Source organism: Lissotriton helveticus, chromosome 5_1 (genome assembly GCF_964261635.1).
Source record: "Lissotriton helveticus chromosome 5_1, aLisHel1.1, whole genome shotgun sequence".
Lineage (NCBI taxonomy): Eukaryota > Metazoa > Chordata > Amphibia > Caudata > Salamandridae > Lissotriton > Lissotriton helveticus.
Genome location: NC_136065.1, coordinates 135062349 through 135081886, shown reverse-complemented (window position 1 = coordinate 135081886; position 19538 = coordinate 135062349). Strand labels below are relative to the sequence as shown.

General features: G+C 49.8%; 1 protein-coding gene across 1 annotated transcript in view; it reads left to right on the top strand.

Moving 5' to 3' along the window:
• Positions 1–19538, top strand: part of UBAC1 (UBA domain containing 1) — a 188447-nt gene that overhangs the window by 159338 nt on the left and 9571 nt on the right. Inside the window, exon 9 of the mRNA XM_078641884.1 lies at positions 19331–19469. Within this exon, the coding sequence (XP_078498010.1) occupies positions 19331–19469 (139 nt within the window). The remainder of the gene's footprint in view (positions 1–19330; positions 19470–19538) is intronic.

Sequence of the window (19538 nt, the reverse complement as noted above, 5' to 3'; positions counted from 1 at the left end):
TCTACTGCTTTGAGACGTGGAGTTCTGCTCATTGACATCGGCATCCACGTGGGAATCCTTGCACACGTTCACCAAACATTATTGCCTGAATCGCCAAGTCCAGAGAGACGGCTTTTTTGGCCGGAATGTTCTCCAGGATTTTGTGGTGTGAACTTAGTTCGCAGAACCACCTCTGGGGTTGGCATTGCTGGGGTATCTATTCTAAGGTAAGGAATCTATAACTATTGGTCTCTCTCCGATGAACAAGTTACTTACCTTCAGTAACGATGTATCTGTAAGAGATCTACAGTAGTTATAGATTCCATTACTGCCCCACTTTTCCTCCCCCGTTCTGTGAACTGACTTCTAGGGATTGTGACTTCCCTCTAGAGCCCTAGTAATGTGCACCAGTGGTCAATGTCTTGCATGGCTCTGCGCTTCTAGCATGGGAAGTCATGTCGGAACTGACGTCAGCGCGCGGGGCGGTGTCTAAGTAGGCACCGCAACATCATCCCGGCAATCAAGATACTGACAGCGGACGCAGAGTCCACCGACGCGGAGGGGTACTGCTAAGAGAAGAGTCTGACACCTCGGGGTAATTCTAAGGAAAGTAATCTTTAACTAATGTATGTCTCATACAGATACATCGTTACCGAAGGCAAGTAACTTGTTTGTTTGGTAGGTTTCCCTAGATGGCCGCCTAGCCCGGGACCAAAAACACTGGGGACTTCCTTGCAAAACCAGGTTGTTTCATGAAAAATAATTTTGATGTCTCCACAATATGTTTTCAGCCATTTCCTGTCACGGGCTCTAGGCTACCAACACAAGTGAGGTACCATTTTTATCAGCCGACTTGGGGGAATGCTGGGTGGGTGGAAGTTTGTGGCTCCCCACAGATTCCTGATCATTCCATCACAGAAATGTGAGGAAAATATGGTTTTGTTTTACTAGGTTTGAGGTTTTCCAGGGATTCTGGGTAATAGAAGCTGGTGAGAACCACACAAGTCAATCCATCCTAGATTCCCAATCTAGTTTTCAAAAATTTACAAGTTTCTTAGGTTTCCCTAGGTGCCGGCTGAGCTAGAGCCCAAAATCCACAGCTAAGCACATTGCAAAAAAAGGGTCCGGTTTCAGTAAACAAATTTAATGTGTCCACGTTGCTTTTTGAGGCAATTCATGTCGCAGACACTAGGACCACCAAGTGAGGTATCATTTTTATCGGTGGACTTAGGGGAACACAGAATAGTAGAACACGTGTTAACTGCAGTTTGTGTTTCTATGCATTTCTGCCTTCCAAATGATGTTGCAGGTGAAAATGTATGCACAAACAGTTGTTTTTTCCAACGAAATTTCAATATTCTTTTATTTCAACTGTTACTTTCTATAGGAAAACCTTAAAGGATCTACTTAAATTACCAGTTGCTGAATTCAGAATTGTCTACTTATTAGAAGTGTATAGCTATCCGGGATCCATTATTGGTTTCACACCCATTTCTACCACTAACTGGAAGGAGCTTGAAAGCACAAAAAATAGTAAAAATAGGCTATGTCCCAGTAAAATGGCAAAACTGTGCAAAAAAATAATTTGTTTTTCTGACAAAAGTCTGCCTATTCCTGAAAGCTGGGAAGATGGTGATTTTAGCACCACAAACCCTTCGCTGGTACCATTTGCAGGAAACAAAACAGAGGCTTTCTTCTGCAGCACTTTTTTCCCATTTCCCCCAAAATATCCAAACTTTTGCTGTATTGTGCCTAACTTCTTAATCCCCTCCAGGGGAATCCGCAAACCCTGGGTACCTATAGAATCCTCAACAAGTTGGAAGAAAAGGACACCTATTAGGCAAGAATACCTTATGTGGACAAAAGGTTATGGGGGCCTAGGCGCAAACTACCCTAAATAGCCACAGAAGGGCTTTGCACAGGAGCGAGAAAAGGCCTGGCAGTGAAGAGCTTAAGCAGTTGTCTGTTCTGCAAGTAACTTAAGCAGCGGTCTGGTCTGCAGATAACTTAAGCAGTGGGCTGGAGGGCAGGTAACTTAAGCAATGATCTGGTGGGCAGGTAAAGTAAGCAGTAATATGGTCTGCAGGTAAAGTAAGCCACGGTCTGATCTGCAGGTAACTTAAGCAGTGGTCTTGTCTGCAGGTAACTTAAGCAGTAGACTGGTCTTCTGGTATCTTCAACACAGTAGTCTGGTCTGCAGTTAACTTAAGAAGTGCTCTGGTCTGCTGGTAACTTAAGCAGTGGTCTGGTATGTAGGTAACCTAAGCAGTGGGCTGGTCTGCAGGTAACTTAAGCCACTGTCTGGTATGCAGGTTGAGGTCTGCTCAGACCCTCCCACAATCCACCTACCCTTCCCATCAGGTAAAGGTGAAAGAAACCAATAGACCTACAGGAAAAGTCATGAGACGAGGGTACTGAATAAAAAGTGTTTAGTAAGATTTAAGATTCAAGTAGACCTTCTAGGGGAGATGCCCCTGCATGGCAGAAACATGTTGACCATGATACCAACTATATAGGACAGTCATTATTTCAGACTGTTATACACTTTTTCTTTTAATCTTGACACCATGATTTATCCCTAATAAATATTTTCCCACATCATGGTAGCCAATTTTAACTAGCACTTGTTTTGATCTTTGTTTCACACTTTTCTTCACTGCAATTTATTTTCCAACACCATCATACCCACGCATAGTACTCTGGGTCGGATCCATCTTGGTGGTCTTGGAGAATTGGAGAAAAACACACACAACATCATCAGGTGTGTCTCCTTATCTGGACCATGACCTTACTCAATCCCAGATGATGAGGCTCCGCCATATGGGTGGGCTGATGGGATTCAATTCCTCCCATTCATACACTTGTATGTTCTAACACTCATGCACTTCAATTCAATTAATTTATATAGCGCGCTACATACCCATAGGGTCTCAAGGCGCTTGAAGAAGGGTGGGGGATTACTTGTCGAATATCCAGGTTTTAAGTTGTTTTCTGAATGCTAGGTGGTTCTGAGTAAGGCGAAGGTGAGTGGGAAGTGAGTTCGAGGTTTTAGCCGCCAGGTAGGAGAAGGATCTTCCTCCCATGGTGGTTTTGTTGATGCGAGGTACAGCAGCAAGGGCTTGGTTGGAGGAGCGTAGCAGGCGGGAGGGGGAGTAGAAGGAAAGTCGTGTGTTGAGGCATTCGGGTCCAAGTTCGTAAAGTGCTTTGTGTGCGTGTGTTAGGAGGCGGAATGTTATCCTCTTATTGACGGGGAGCCAGTGGAGGTTTTTCAGGTGGCCAGAAATGTGGTCTTTACGCAGGATGTCTAGTATGAGTCTGGCTGATGCGTTCTGGATGCGTTGGAGTTTTTTCTGAAGTTTTGCGGTGATACCGGCGTATAGGGTGTTTCCGTATTCCAGGCGGCTTGTAACCAGTGCGTGGGTGACCGTTTTTCTAGTTTCGGTGGGGATCCAGCGAAATGTTTTTCTGAGCATGCGAAGAATATTGAAGCAAGATGATGAAACAGCGTTGACTTGTCTGGTCATCGAGAGTGAGGAGTCCAGGATGACGCCCAGGTTCCGTGCGTGGTCCGTCGGGATAGGTGCTTTTCCAAGGGCCTCTGGCCACCAAGAGTCGTCCCAGGCGGAGGGGGAGGTACCTAAGATAAGTACTTCTGTTTTGTCTGAGTTCAGTTTCAGACGGCTGTGCTTCATCCACTTGGCTACTTCTTTCATTCCTTCATGTAGGTTTATTTTGGCGGTGTTAGGGTCTTTGGTGAGTGAGAGGATCAGTTGAGTGTCATCAGCGTAGGAGATGATGTTGAGGTTGTGTTGGCGAGCGATGGCCGCGAGGGGGCTCATGTATACGTTGAAGAGGGTGGGGCTGAGTGAAGATCCTTGTGGTACGCCGCAAATGACTTCAGTGGCCTCTGACTTGAATGGTGGGAGGCGGACTCTCTGAGTTCTTCCGGCAAGGAACGAGGTGATCCATTCCAGTGCTTTTCCTTGGATTCCGATGTTTCTGAGGCGTTGTAACAGGGTGCTATGACAGACTGTGTCGAAGGCTGCGGAGAGGTCGAGGAGGATGAGGGCGACTGTGTCACCATTGTCCAGTAGAGTTCGAATGTCGTCTGTTGCTGCGATGAGTGCGGTCTCAGTGCTGTGTTTGGCTCGGAAGCCGGATTGGGAGGAGTCGAGGGATTTGTTGGTTTCGAGGTAGGCGGCGAGCTGGTTGTTGACAGCTTTCTCGATGACTTTGGCCGGGAATGGAAGTAGCGAGATGGGGCGGTAGTTTTTGAGTTCGGTGGGGTCAGCTGTGGGTTTTTTCAGAAGGGCGCTGAGTGCGGCGTGTTTCCAGCTTTCCGGGAATGTGGCAGAGGTGAGGGAGCAGTTGATGACGTCTCGGAGGTGTGGTGCTATGATGGAATCTGCTTTGTTGAAGATGTGGTGAGGGCATGGGTCTGTGGGGGATCCTGAGTGGATGGAGTTCATCAGGCGGATGGTGTCCTCAGTGGAGATTGTGTTCCAGTCCTTAAGGATGTTCAGGGGGGGTGAAGGTACTGCAGAAGGTTGGGTGGGTTGGTCTGCGGGTTGGTTGTCAAAGCTGTTGTGGATGTCTGCGATTTTGTCGTGGAAGAACGAGGCTAGGGAGTCGCAAAGGGCTTGAGAGGGAGTGATATCGTTGGAATTGGCAGTGGGGTTGGTAAACTCTTTGACGATGTTGAATAATTCCTTGCTGTTGTGGGCGTTGTTGTCGAGTCGGTCTTTGAAAGCAGCTTTCTTGGCAGTTCGGATCAGTTGGTGGTGTCTGCGGGTGGCGTTTTTGAAGGCGTCCCTGGTGCTGGTGTTTGGGTCTTTTTTCCAGGCCTTCTCAAGGGAGCGGCAGAGTTTCTTGGAATTCTTAAGATCATCGCTGAACCAGGGGGCGTATTTGCTGCCTAGTTTGATTTGATGTTTTTTCAGGGGTGCTAGGTTGTCGGCGCTGTTGGTTAGCCATTGAGTGAGGTTAATGGCTGCTTGGTTGGGGTTTGAAGAGTGGGCAGGGGGGTTTTGAAGAAGCGATGAGGAGATTTGGTCGATGGTGATTTTGTTCCAGTTTCTTCGCAGAGTGGGTTGAGGGTTGTTGTGGGTTGTGGTCTTTTTGTAGATAAAGTGAACGCAGCTGTGGTCCGTCCAATGGAGAGTTGTGGTGTGACTGAAGGAGATATGTTTGCTGGAGGTGAAGATAGGGTCGAGTGTGTGACCTGCGTGGTGAGTGGGGGTATTAACAAGTTGTTTGAGTCCGAGGTTGGCGAGATTGTCCAGAAGGGTGGTGGTGTTGTTGTCGTTGCTTTTCTCCAGGTGAAAATTGAGGTCTCCCAATAGAATGATGTCTTCACTGAATTGTGCACGGGGTCCTGGTGGCCTGTAGAGGAGGGTGCCTCTGAGTGTGGTCTTGGGGTCGGTGTGGATCTGGAAGTGAAGGTGTTCGGCACTAGTGAGGTTGACGTCTGAGCTGGTTGAGATGCGGATGGAATTCTTATGGACGATAGCGATGCCTCCTCCTGTTTGGTTGGTGCGGTCTTTTCGGATGATCTTGTAGCCGTCCGGGATGGCGATGGTGATGTCTGGGGCTGAGGAGGCGTTCATCCATGTTTCTGTTAGGAAGGCGATGTCCGGAGAGATGGTGTCTAGTAGATTCCAAAGGTCGATGGCGTGTCTGTGGACCGAGCGGGTGTTGAGCAGGATGCATTTTAGGTGGTTGGTGTCGGATCTCTGTTTTGTGTTAGTGGATGGGGAGTTGGTCTTGGTGCCGTCATACTTGCAGGAGTTGCATGTAAATGGTCCATGGGTGTGTCCAGGGGCAGCTTGGGCGCAGTTGGGGAGTCGACCTGGGTTTAGGGCTAAGAGGGTGGAGGGGTTGTATGTAATGCGGGTGGGGTGGGTGGTACGGGGGCCAGGGGGTCTGGCGCTGGGCGCGGTCCAGGCGCGGACGGGCGTAGACGGGCTTACCTTTGGCGCGACCGCTGCGCGTGGACGCTGCGCGTTCATTCATCAGTCTCAAATGGTGAGTGGAGGGGGGCGGAGCGTGGTAGGGGCAGCTGGGAGGCGGGGAGGAGACACGGGCCACGAGCACAACAAATGGAGGTAGGGGAAGTGAAACTGGGTCACGACACACTGAAGGGGACAAATAAAATGCAATCAATGCAGCGCAATAGACATACAATATAATTGCTATTAAAACGATACCAGGCGCTCTCATAGGACAGGCAATGGGCGCTAAGACAGTGTCGAGGCGCTGGATCTGCAGGCGATGTCTGGCGCTGCAGAATGTGGTTCAGACTGTAGTCAGCAGGAGGGGTGCCGGTAGGAAGGGAAGTGAGGCAGGGAGCGAGAAGGAGCGACCGTCGAGGAGAGAGTCCAGCTGGTCACAATGAGCCAGGGGAGGAGCGCTCTAACTCGGCTAGTGGGTGGGAGGGGCAGCTGGGAGGCGGGGAGGAGACACGGGCCACGAGCACAACAAATGGAGGTAGGGGAAGTGAAACTGGGTCACGACACACTGAAGGGGACAAATAAAATGCAATCAATGCAGCGCATTAGACATACAATATAATTGCTATTAAAACGATACCAGGCGCTCTCACAGGACAGGCAATGGGCGCTAAGACAGCGTCGAGGCGCTGGATCTGCAGGCGATGTCTGGCGCTGCAGAATGTGGTTCAGACTGTAGTCAGCAGGAGGGGTGCCGGTAGGAAGGGAAGTGAGGCAGGGAGCGAGAAGGAGCGACCGTCGAGGAGCGAGTCCAGCTGGTCACATTGAGCCAGGGGAGGAGCGCTCTAACTCGGCTAGTGGGTGGGAGGGGCAGCTGGGAGGCGGGGAGGAGACACGGGCCACGAGCAAAACAAATGGAGGTAGGGGAAGTGAAACTGGGTCACGACACACTGAAGGGGACAAATAAAATGCAATCAATGCAGCGCAATAGACATACAATATAATTGCTATTAAAACGATACCAGGCGCTCTCACAGGACAGGCAATGGGCGCTAAGACAGCGTCGAGGCGCTGGATCTGCAGGCGATGTCTGGCGCTGCAGAATGTGGTTCAGACTGTAGTCAGCAGGAGGGGTGCCGGTAGGAAGGGAAGTGAGGCAGGGAGCGAGAAGGAGCGACCGTCGAGGAGCGAGTCCAGCTGGTCACAATGATCCAGGGGAGGAGCGCTCTAACTAGGCTAGTGGGTGGGAGGGGCAGCTGGGAGGCGGGGAGGAGACACGGGCCACGAGCACAACAAATGGAGGTAGGGGGAAGTGAAACTGGGTCACGACACACTGAAGGGGACAAATAAAATGCAATCAATGCAGCGCAATAGACATACAATATAATTGCTATTAAAACGATACCAGGCGCTCTCACAGGACAGGCAATGGGCGCTAAGACAGCGTCGAGGCGCTGGATCTGCAGGCGATGTCTGGCACTTGCCTCTATCTACTTGCTCAGTCTTCAGTGTTTAACATAGACCGCCACCAGTCTTTATTTCTTGTAACTAGTTTAATTGAAAGGGTGTAGGCTGGTTTACTAGGTCTTTAAATATAGTTTCCCCTCAGACCCTCACCATCTGTGTTGTGTTACAGTCCGGTTGGGACACCACCGGTGGGTTTACCCTCGGCTCCAACCGAGTGCCTTGACTCTGACACCAGAGTCGCTGCATCGTCGGGACACAGCCCTTAGGGGCATCCCACGACTTCTAGCCCTTCCGTAGCGCTGTCGCACAGCCTTCTGAGGCTCCCTGCGGTGTCGCTGGAGGGGACTGCGGCGCAGTGCGTGACACAGCTTCGGCGTAATCTCTCCCGCAGGTTTCCACCTCTGGGAATGTTGAGTCAACGCCGGTCTGACTCCGAGCGGTCGGGGCCTTTTCACAGGTCCTCTATGCCGATCCCGTCTCCATCTTTATTGGTGGAGGAGGTGGTCCCGGTGGGTTCACCACCTCCTGAGTCATTTCACTGCTCTTCAGCGCAAGCGCCAGTGGAGCATTGGCCTAGTCATCCTGCTGCTGAGCCTCTATTAAGGGGTCGGTTTAGCTTGCGTCCATCACCTACGATGACTTGCTATCACTCCCTCGCGGGGCGAAGGGGGCTAGTGGGACGTTTGTCAGGGCTGTTTGCAGGGCTGCAGACATTTTAAGAATGGAGCTGCCCTCAGTCTCTAGTCCTTCGGAGCCTTTGCTGGATATTCTCCACCAGGGCGCGGGGAACATGGAACCATTGATCCCTTTTGCGAAGTCATTGTTTAACGTTCCTTCTCAGAACGTGGGCACAGCCCTCCTCGAGGGACCCCTTGGATCGTGCTGTGGCACATCGACCGATCACCGCCTGTTTGACCCTCCATCCTGGAGCTAGAGGACTTGTGCTTCAGGCAGCTCTCTCTGTAACTCCTGTTCCGTTGTATCCTCCCACTCGGGAGTCTCGGTGATTGGAGTCATATGGCCACGATGTGTTTGCATCCAACAGCTTGGGGCTCCGATCCCTCAACACGTTGTGTGTATTTGCTCTGGCTCAATTTGCCCTTTGGGACGCTGTTGAATGGTTCCTCCCCTCTTTGTCGGAGAACTCTCGTTCCGATGTGGCTCACTAATCCGTGATGGCCATGATATGGCGCACTTTTCTATTTGGTATGCCATGGACACCACGACCTCTGTGGGTCATACTATGGCCACGTAGGTTGTCATACATTGCCATGCGTGGTTGCGTTTCCCAGAGCATGGTCAGGAGCGGCTTAGAGATATACCATTTGATGGGGTCACTCTTTTGGACGCACATGCTGATTCGGCGGTCAGGCGCCTCCTGTCTATGTATCTTCCTCGGTTCTAATCTTCGTGGAGGATTTTTGGTTACACGTTGTGAGTTGCAGATGGGTTTTGTGGCTGCTCAGCCATGTTGTTTACTTATTTTCGTACAGCTGTTTCAGCTGTGTCTACCTTTCATTTGAGCCTCTGCTTACAAGCTTCTCTCAAGAGGGACCCTTCTTTTGTTGGATTGTGCCATACCCTATGTGGAGTATTTGTTAATGATCATATTGCTACTCTTCCTTGCCAGGAACTTTTGACGCAAGCTGACTCTTCCTACTGTTGTAGTATGTCTCCTTTGATGAGATCCATAGGATTGGTTTCTCTCCAAGGGTTACCATTAGTCATCTACGGTTGTTCCGTAATACCTCCTCGCCTCTGTAGGGGGTTTTATCACCCTGGCGTGTTACTGCAACCTCGCTGTGCACGTCTTGCCTGTCTATCGGTGGACATGCGCCCCTGGGGTGGGGGGGCGGCCGGGAGTGGCAGGTCTCCCCTGACACAGTCTCCGGTACCTTGTTCCTTGCGGGACATGGGGTCCGGTTTGACCCTTCCTGTCTTGTGCATATTCCTAGTTCTCAAGGAGTGGCTCTGGTCTATGCCTTTCTGCTACTGGATCTGTGCTCCATCCCTGATGTTTTTCTGGCTGTGCGTTCTTACTCCCATTCTGGCACAGGTGCTTCTTTAGGTAGCATTAGTGTGTGTGTGTTCTTCTCGACGTTCTCCATTTTGGGCGACGGTGTCGGTCTTTTGGGGTGTAGGCTTTTTGGCGCCAGGCTTCTGTCTGTGCCTTCTTTCTATCCTTTATGGGCAGTCTTGTGGTCTATGTTTCCGCTGTCTCACGGGAGACCAGGATTCTTTCCCCCTCGGGACCATGTTATTTTTTCTGCATTCTTAACTGTTACGCAGTACACCGGTGCTGTGGTACTGCTTGCATGACTCCCCAATTTAGGATGAGTCACTCCACGTACGTGTATCAACATTCCTGTCTCTTTGTGGGTATATCTTGGATTCTACACGCCACTGGGAGGCTCGCACGCTAAGTCTTTTTGCCTTGGTGTCAGACATTCTTGCTTACTCTTTCCTTCAGGATAATGTCCTCTATGTGTTCATAGCCTTGCAGGTTATCCACTCTCAGTTGTGCCTTTTAATTCATTTAGCTGCATGCCTACCTCCTGAGCTTTTACTCAATGGTGGCTCCTCTGTCTCTGTTGGCACTAGGCTCTGGGCTCGGCCCTGCCACTGTTGTCACATGTCCTCGGCAGTACACATTAATGTGTTTTTTCTTACACCCACGGGCCTTATGCTGCGGCTCCTGGTCTGAGGTGGACAGTCTTCCCACTGTCCCCTGTTTCTTGTGGCTTCCAATGTGGTGTGTGTTCAGGCGGTATGCTCCACCGTTGTCATGTTGTTTTGACCCATGGAACTTCGTTCCTCTTGGATTATAGGGACCAATGCTTGGATCCTTCTTGAAGGTCTCCCTGCATTGTTTCTTACATTGGCGCGGAACTTCTAGTTCTGTTTTCCTTTCGTATGTGTCTGGGTGAGAGAGGTCTCACACCGTCCCTCATCTGATTTGGTGTCTTTACCTTACCTTGTTCATACTCCTTAAGGTGGGTCATGGGTCTCATGCCCTTTGTCTTGGGGTTGCGGTTTCCACTGTTTTTCGTCAGCAGTTGAAGAATATGTTCTCCTTGAACTTGGTGGTTGTTTCGCAGACCCTCCTCCTATGGGGTATGGCTTTGGTATCTATTCCAAGTTAAGGAATCTGCGGCTAGATGTCTCTATCAGATGGAAGAGTTACTTACCTTTGGTAACAATATATCTGGTAGAGACACAGTCTAGCCGCAGATTCCTTAACGCCCGCCCATCCTCCCCACTCTGCAAAGGCCTTTTCATATGATGTTTTTTCCACCTAGCCCCACTTTCTGGTGGCCTTGGTCTTCCGAAGGTGAGCTCTCGCACCTCACTCTGGGGTAGGGTGTGTTGTTCTGGGTGGGGCCCTTTGGCTCTCCACTCCGTCCATGTTTTAAGGTGGTTCAGGTCTATACTTTTCCCTACTTCTCATGTTGTTCCACCTGCGCTCCTCACACGAGGAGTTATTCTGTTTTTAATTCCCTCCCACCGCCCACACGTATGCCTCGTTCTTTCTCTGGCAGTCGGTTGGTTTGGGTTCTCTTTGGCGCTACAGTCCTTAAATCTCTGGAGGGGGTGTGTAGTGAACTTTCTAGTGGTCGTTCACTTCTAGTAACTTGTTTTGCAGCATGTTGCTTCAATATTGTGTTTTTTTAATTTCCCTCCTGTAGTGACAAGCTGTCCCTGGCTTGTCATATCTTTCATGCCGCAGTTGTTGCCCCCTCGAGGTGGCACACGGCTTGGCATTTTGTTGGGCCCTTGTTCGCAGCATGTACTCTGTGACCTCCTTTCAGTCCCTTCGGGGGACTGGGTGCTTTTTCAACGATTTTTGTTCTTTGTTAACACACTGTTCCTATAATAACACACTGTTCCTATGCTATCACAGTTTTTTGCACAGCTCTGCGTTGTGGTGCGGAAACGTTTCCTGCAGAAAACTGACGTCAGCACGCCGGGAGGGGCTTGCATGACTCCATTGACGTCACTTCCGTGAACGACGTCAGGACGGAGCCGGGCGCTGCCCCCTCCCGGCGTGCAGAGGTATTGCTGGGGAAAAAAGATATTCCGGATCCAGTCTGACGCCCGGGGAGATATTCTAAGTTCAGGAATCTGCAGCTAGACTGTGTCTCTACCAGATATATTCCTTTTGGGAACTAGGACTGAACCTCCATCAGGACGACGACTGCGCTGCACAAAGGACTCATTCGGAGTGTTCTTTTGCTGTTGCCCTGCTACTTGCTGGGTGGCCAAAGGACTCACTAGATTGCTTTTCTGATTGTTTACCTGCTGCCAGGTGCTCCATGACGCTGGCTTCATTCGGCAGTGCTGGGCTGCCAGGAGGAACTGCCATATAGCCTACATGCTTCATTGGCCTGCCTGCCCCTTCGTACTACCCAGGAGTTCTCTCCAGAGCCCCAGCACGGGGTGAACATTGTTTGCTGCTCCTGGCCTCTGTTCTCTCTCGAGCGCATGGCGAGTGCTTGATTTCCCCCTTTAAAAAACCCAGCGTGTGAGGAGCGCTGTATACTGCTCCGGTGTACTCTTCAAAAGTTGGCACGTGGTGAGCGCTGTGTACGCCTCCTGGCCCTGGAGCAGCATGTGGAGAGGGCCGCCCCTTTTAACGATGATCCCTCTAAACTAGCGCGTGGTGAGGGCCATTTATCTGCCCAGTGCAGGGAGGGGAGAATGGATTGCCCTGCTGCCCCTTGCGAGTGTTGAAGTGCTCCTTGCAGCATCATTCTACCCTTGTCAGTACCCCTTGTTGTGTTGGCTGGCCAGAGTGTTACTTGACGCTGTTGGGAATGGAGTGTGGTACTCGCAGGCACTCTTATTATTCTTATACCTCGTGACCGGCACGTAAGACCTGAGTACCGCTGCAGGGGCTTCTTGCCGAATTCACAGCAGCATCTCCCTTCTAATTTTGATAACTTTTCTTTCAAGTGGAGCAGCCCCGTTGAGGAGTATTGTTAAACAGCGGTCTGCGAAGCCCCAGAGGGTCCCGAACACGCTTCAACGTTGACTTCAGTAACCTAGAAAGTTGTGTTGGTTTCAGCAGCTGCTCCGCTTGGCTGCAGGTAGCTGCCTTTGTCTCCCCGCTGGATTGCACATGGTGGGAGGGTGTCTACACCTACCTTTGGGGCATTCATTTGGGCATACAGAGTTTTACGGGGAGAAACCTGCATCAGAGGACCCCCATTTTGTTGATCTCTGCTCTGGCGGCTTTGCTTCCAAAATTACCATACTGTCACTAATAGGTGCGCTGGTGTTCCTGCAGCCCACTGTTCATATCCGCATTTGTCCCCAGAAGGGCTCATCTTTTACTGCATAATATGTAATAGAAGCACAGGTATTATGTCTCTATGGGTTTGTATTGTAGGTGATTTACCCTATATGTTTGAGATTACTTAGTGGTTATGTACTATGATGAAACCTGGTGAGTTATGTGAGCTTGCTCTAACCTTTGTATGCCCTGATGTTATGTGTCGTTTTTGCCTTGCATTGTCAGGATAATGAAAATTTCTTCAGGATTTTCCTTGTATACGCAAGGATTGGGCTTTTATGACGTGTGCAACACATAAGTCTGTATCTTATTGAACTAACTGTGATGTTTTGACCATTGTCCAAAGGGCAAAGTAATTATTGGTTCATGTTCTTTTGGTCTATGTTTATATGCAGTACAGAATATTTTTTTTTAATAATTTTGTGTGGGGTCTCTTTTATGGTATATTTATTGTGTCACTTGTGTGAGTGTGTTGCACAAACACTTTACACATTGCCTCTGGGATAAGGCTGACTGCTCGTGCTAAGCTACCAAAGGGGTGAGCAGGGGCTATCTTGGGTGTGTGACTCCCTTACCCTGACTAGAGGCGCGGATTCTGCCTGGCTTAGATGCATAGCCTAGCCAACCAGAAACCCCATTTCTAACATTCAGAGATTCTTTTGTTACTGTATAGTTCATAAGTTACAATCGTAATCTAGCACAGTGAGCTATGAACTGCTATCAAAGAGCTGCATGGTATGAGTTCGAAAATTATGGGTTTTCCCTTTGTTTCATTATCCTGATGTTGCTAAACAGTGGTTAGGGTGGACTTTAATAAAAATATAATTCTACCCATGCAAAGCTGTGTTATGTTCTGAATCCTGAGTTTGTGCTTTCAGACCATGCACTCCTAAAACGTGTCTATCGGTGTGCATGGCATGTGAATCCTACACCTTGTAGTCCCTTTTGCCTTGGGTAACATTTTCTGTACACTGATTTACACATGTGTGATTCATTGTCTCTATATGTGTGTGATATAAAGTCTTCCAACACCCAACACTGTTATGAAGGGTGCTATAAAACAAATACAATACATGTGAGGGTGATGCTATGAAAAGATGAGAGGCACTGTTGTAGCTAGCGAGGGAATAATTAAGAGCCCCAACAAAGATTGACGTATCCTGGTGCACAGTAATGTCATAATTTGCTATTCTCTAAAAGCTAATACAATTGAATATATAATAATAAATGTGTTGTAGAAGGCACCATTTTTCCCACATTTTCTTTGTGGGTGGGGGGGGAGAAGACATCCTGTCACATCCGCCATCCCCTCCTCCCATTCCCCCCCCCCCCCCCCTCCCAAAAAAAAAAAAAACCTTGCTGGGCACCATACGATTGCTTGTCTGAAAACATTTACCAGGGCTGCTTTGGGTTCCCAGTCCTGCTGATCGGTGATATCCACACCTACCATAGATTATTGGTTCTCTTGATGCCCATTAAATTGAGATCTATTTGGTTTTAACCACTAGATGGCAGGAGCATGCAAATAATGTGAGTGTAACATGTGAGAGGCTTCAAAACAGTGTTGCTGAAACGTTATCACCATTATCGGTTCACATCATTTTTTGACAAAATATAATCGACTCTTTTTAAATATTGGCATGTTAATTCAATTAAAATAACACTTGAGATTCAAATGTCTGAAGCACACCTGTATAACCTTTTTAAACCAATAGCAAACCATGCCATGCGGTAAGAAAATTGAATGGTTGCCTTTTAGATCAGGCCTATGGTCTGTTTTTAGGTCTCGCCTGTCAATGCGCATGCGCATTGAGCAGAGCGAGACTATAGGGGCTTAAACAGAGCTTACCTAGACTGGCGATTTGATGCAGTGCATGTGTACTTTTAACTCAATGCGCAAGCGCAATTAGTTAAAATGCGCGTGCACAGCATCAAATCGTCAGCTTGGTGCCGCCAGCAGCTCTTCCTGCTCCGCCCCCTGCTGAATTAATTGCTTTGCGCTCTGCCTCATCCCAGCCATTCTCCTCCCCTAATTACCCCCTGCTGCATCAAAGGCTTTTTCACGGCCGGCCGTGCTTTAAGTTTCACGGCCAGTCTTCTTTTTTTTTCTTTTCATTAATTGAATGTGCTCACAGCTGCAAAGGTCTGCGCCCTGCCCTCCGTCACTGGTAATCTCCCCATCTCTTGCCCACCGTGCTTTCAGTTTCACGGCCGGCCGGCCGTGTCTTCTTTTTTTTTTTTTTCATTAATTGAATGCGCTCACAGCTGCAAAGGTCTGCGCCCTGCCCTCCGTCACTGGTAATCTCCCTATCTCTTCCCCACAACGAATGGATAACCAAAATGTATAAAACCGCCTCATGAGTGCTGCAAAGCCCACGGCCCCACTCCCCTCCGACAAATTTTAAGAAATCCAGGAATGCTGCTGATTTCATCTGTCATTAAGAGCCCGCAGCGTCTCAGAACCAGCTTGCTTTTTTTTAGTCATGCCATAAGTATGCGCTATATCCACATCCACCGCCACATCCAACGCCACATCCTCCTCCACCACATCCACCACCACTACATCCACCACCCCATCCACCACCACCACCCCATCCACCACCACCACCCCATCCACCACCACCACCGCATCCACCACCGCATCCACCACCACCACATCCACCGCATCCCCCACCACATCCACCGCATCCCCCACCACATCCACCACCACATCCACCATCACCACCACATCCACCATCACCTCCACATCCACCGCCACATCCACCACCACATCCACCACCACCACATCCACCGCCACCACCACATCCACCATCACCTCCACCTCCACATCCACCTCCACCTCCACCTCCACCTCCACCTCCACATCCACCTCCACATCCACCTCCACATCCACCTCCACATCCACATCCACCTCCACATCCACCTCCACATCCACCACCACATCCACCACCCTCCGTCACTGGTAATCTCCCTATCTCTTCCCCACAACGAATGGATAACCAAAATGTATAAAACCGCCTCATGAGTGCTGCAAAGCCCACGGCCCCACTCCCCTCCGACAAATTTTAAGAAATCCAGGAATGCTGCTGATTTCATCTGTCATTAAGAGCCCGCAGCGTCTCAGAACCAGCTTGCTTTTTTTTTAGTCATGCCATAAGTATGCGCTATATCCACATCCACCGCCACATCCACCACCACCACATCCACCACACCCACCACCACTACATCCACCACCCCATCCACCACCATCACCCCATCCACCATCACCACCCCATCCACCATCACCACCGCATCCACCATCACCACCGCATCCACCATCACCACCGCATCCACCATCACCACCGCATCCACCATCACCACCGCATCCACCACCACATCCTCCACCACATCCACCATCACCTCCACCATCACCTCCACCATCACCTCCACCATGACATCCACCGCCACATCCACCATGACATCCACCGCCACATCCACCATGACATCCACCATGACATCCACCGCCACAGCCACCTCCACAGCCACATCCACAGCCACATCCACAGCCACATCCACAGCCACATCCACAGCCACATCCACCGCCACATCCACCGCCACATCCACCGCCACATCCACCACCACCGCATCCACCACCGCATCCACCACCACATCCACCACCACATCCAACACATCCAACACATCCACCACCACCGCATCCACCACCACCGCATCCACCACCACCGCATCCACCACCACCACATCCACCACATCCACCGCATCCACCACCACATCCACCACCACATCCACCACCACCTCCACCATCACCTCCACCTCCACATCCACCATGACATCTGCCGCCACATCCACCACCACCACATCCACCACATGCACCACCACCGCATCCACCACCGCATCCACCACCGCATCCACCACCACATCCACCACCACATCCACCACCACATCCACCACCACCACATGCGCCACCACCACATGCGCCACCACCACATCCACCACCACATCCACCACCACATCCACCACCACATCCACCACCACATCCACCACCACATCCACCACCACATCCACCACCACATCCACCACCACATCCACCACCACCACATCCACCACCACCACATCCGCCACCACATCCACCACCACCACATCCGCCACCACATCCACCACCACCACATCCACCACCACCACCACATCCACCACCACCACATCCACCACATCCACCACCGCCACATCCACCACCGCCACATCCACCACCGCCACATCCACCACCGCCACATCCACCACCGCCACATCCACCACCGCCACATCCGCCACCGCCACATCCGCCACCGCCACATCCGCCACATCCGCCACATCCACCGCCACATCCGCCACATCCACCGCCACATCCGCCACATCCGCCACATCCACCGCCACATCCACCGCCACATCCACCGCCACATCCACCACCACATCCACCACCACTACATCCACCACACCCACCACCACTACATCCACCACACCCACCACCACTACATCCACCACACCCACCACCACTACATCCACCACCACCACTACATCCACCACCACCACTACATCCACCACCCCATCCACCACCACCACTACATCCACCACCCCATCCACCACCACCACTACATCCACCACCCCATCCACCACCACCACCGCATCCACCACCACCACCGCATCCACCACCACATCCACCACCACCACCGCATCCACCATCACCACCACATCCACCACCATCACCTCCACATCCATCATGATATCCACCGCAACATCCACCACCACCACATCTACCACATGCACCACCACCGCATCCACCACCACATTATTTACTAAATTAAAAGCCATTGTTATTTGTAATATCAATACATCTAAGTCACGTAAATACAACACACATTGCATTACAAATGCTATAGGTGTCACATTTGCGAAAGTTAAAACTATTGACATTGTAACTGACAAAGCTATTCATTTTGCTATTTTCAAAACCAACACATAAATAAAAAAAAGTGTCATTTACAATACCAATCGCGCAAACTTTCCTAATGCGAGACCTATTGCATTTCCAATGCTTGTTAGGTTTTGCCTACGAGGCTGAGTGCACAAGACATATTCTGGTCTTACCAAGACCATACATACAGGGGCTTGGAGCCTACCCATTGCTTACTCTTGGCTATCTTCACTGTCACATTTATTTGCTTGCTTTCTATTGGATGGCTTTTCATTTTACAGCCAGTTCATCTTGTTTTTGTTCCTTCCGTGGGGCGCACCCTCTTTTCCATCTGTTTGATTGTCTGGCTTCTATTTCTGCCTCTGCTCGTTTTTATGGAACTACTTTGCTTTCCCAGTCACCCACGTGCTTCTCTTTCTCCACAAGCCAAGTTGCTATCGTTCACCCGTATTCTCTCCCTCATGTTGGTTCTCCTCCCACCCACTGTGCTGCTTCACTTCTGCCTTCCAACAAACCCGCTCATGTTGTATACATATTTTTACATTTTTATTTACCGATTAAACTCAGATCTGTAAAAAAAAATGTTAACTGTCCTTTTGTAGGTACCCACGTACAGGTTGAACTTGTGTATGCCTAAAACATGCCGTGGCATTACCACGTCTTAAACTGGATGCACAGCAGCCTTGAAGCATGACTAAAACACATACGCAAAGCCAATAGGTCTTACAGGCGAGGAGACTGCGTGCAGGCTCGCCCCATTCTGACATTAGAATCTGCTCATTTGAGCACTGCTTAAGGTATGAAAGAAACCCCTTCTCGGGTTGCAAATGTTAAAAACCATAAATCACTCCTGACTCCGATGCCATGATGGAAGAAAATATGGGTTTCCAAACCTTTCTCTCCGACCATCGCTTTGAACCCATCTGATTTAAACCTAACCCCTGTGGGCCTATTCAACCCATGTCATAGGCAGTCCCAAAAAGATTTCAAAAACTCGTTTTGCACAAAGAGACCTAAAACCCTGCCCCTCTCTTCAGTTTTGATTTGATGTTTAGTGATGGTATCTATTAGATTACCCACCCCCTTCTTTAATTCCTTATCTTGATGCTTGCCAGTGCCTGAGGCAGGTTTTGAGCAGTGTCTGCTGGCTGGTATAGTGTTTCGTGAATTTGTTTCCTGACTGGGAATATATGTAGGATGATCCTTCACCACATGATGTGGATATTCGTTTTCTTAAAGTCTCTTAGCTTAAGAGAACAGTACTCCAAAGACGGGCCCTCTTCTTCCAAGCCTCGAGGGAATTCTGGTAACCTGGGGCAGGACCGGAAACTGCAAAATGAATCTAAAGATATGGACTTGACCACATTGTAAGGCCTCAAACTAAGCTTTACTTCTATGTTACATTCCCCTTCTTTGCAGAATAGGTCACCGCCGCCCCCACCCTTTATTTCCCCTGTGATATACCGGGATCGATATGATAGGCATTTTTTATTCTAACTGGATTAGACCATAGATTTGAGTAACCCTAATGCTGTCAGTTGTGATGTGGGTGTCTGCAGCATGCAGGTGTTTCAAACATGCTTCTTTGTAATATATTTCTTTCGTTAAAGTGCATTAATACTAATAGTAAAGCCCTTGACGTTTCTAGTGTGTTTGAGGGACTGTCGTAAGTGTCAATGTGCTTGTTTCCTTTTGTAGTGTGAATGGCTGCTAGGTGACAGAAAGCCCTCCGCAGAAGATTTGGACAAAGGAATCGATACCTCCAGCCCCTTGTTTCAGGCCATTCTTGACAATCCAGTGGTACAGCTCGGCCTAACCAATCCCAAAACACTGTTGGGTGAGTATTATCAGCGTCTCGGCATACCGAAACTCCTACTCAACATATTAGCATATGTATCAGGGTTCT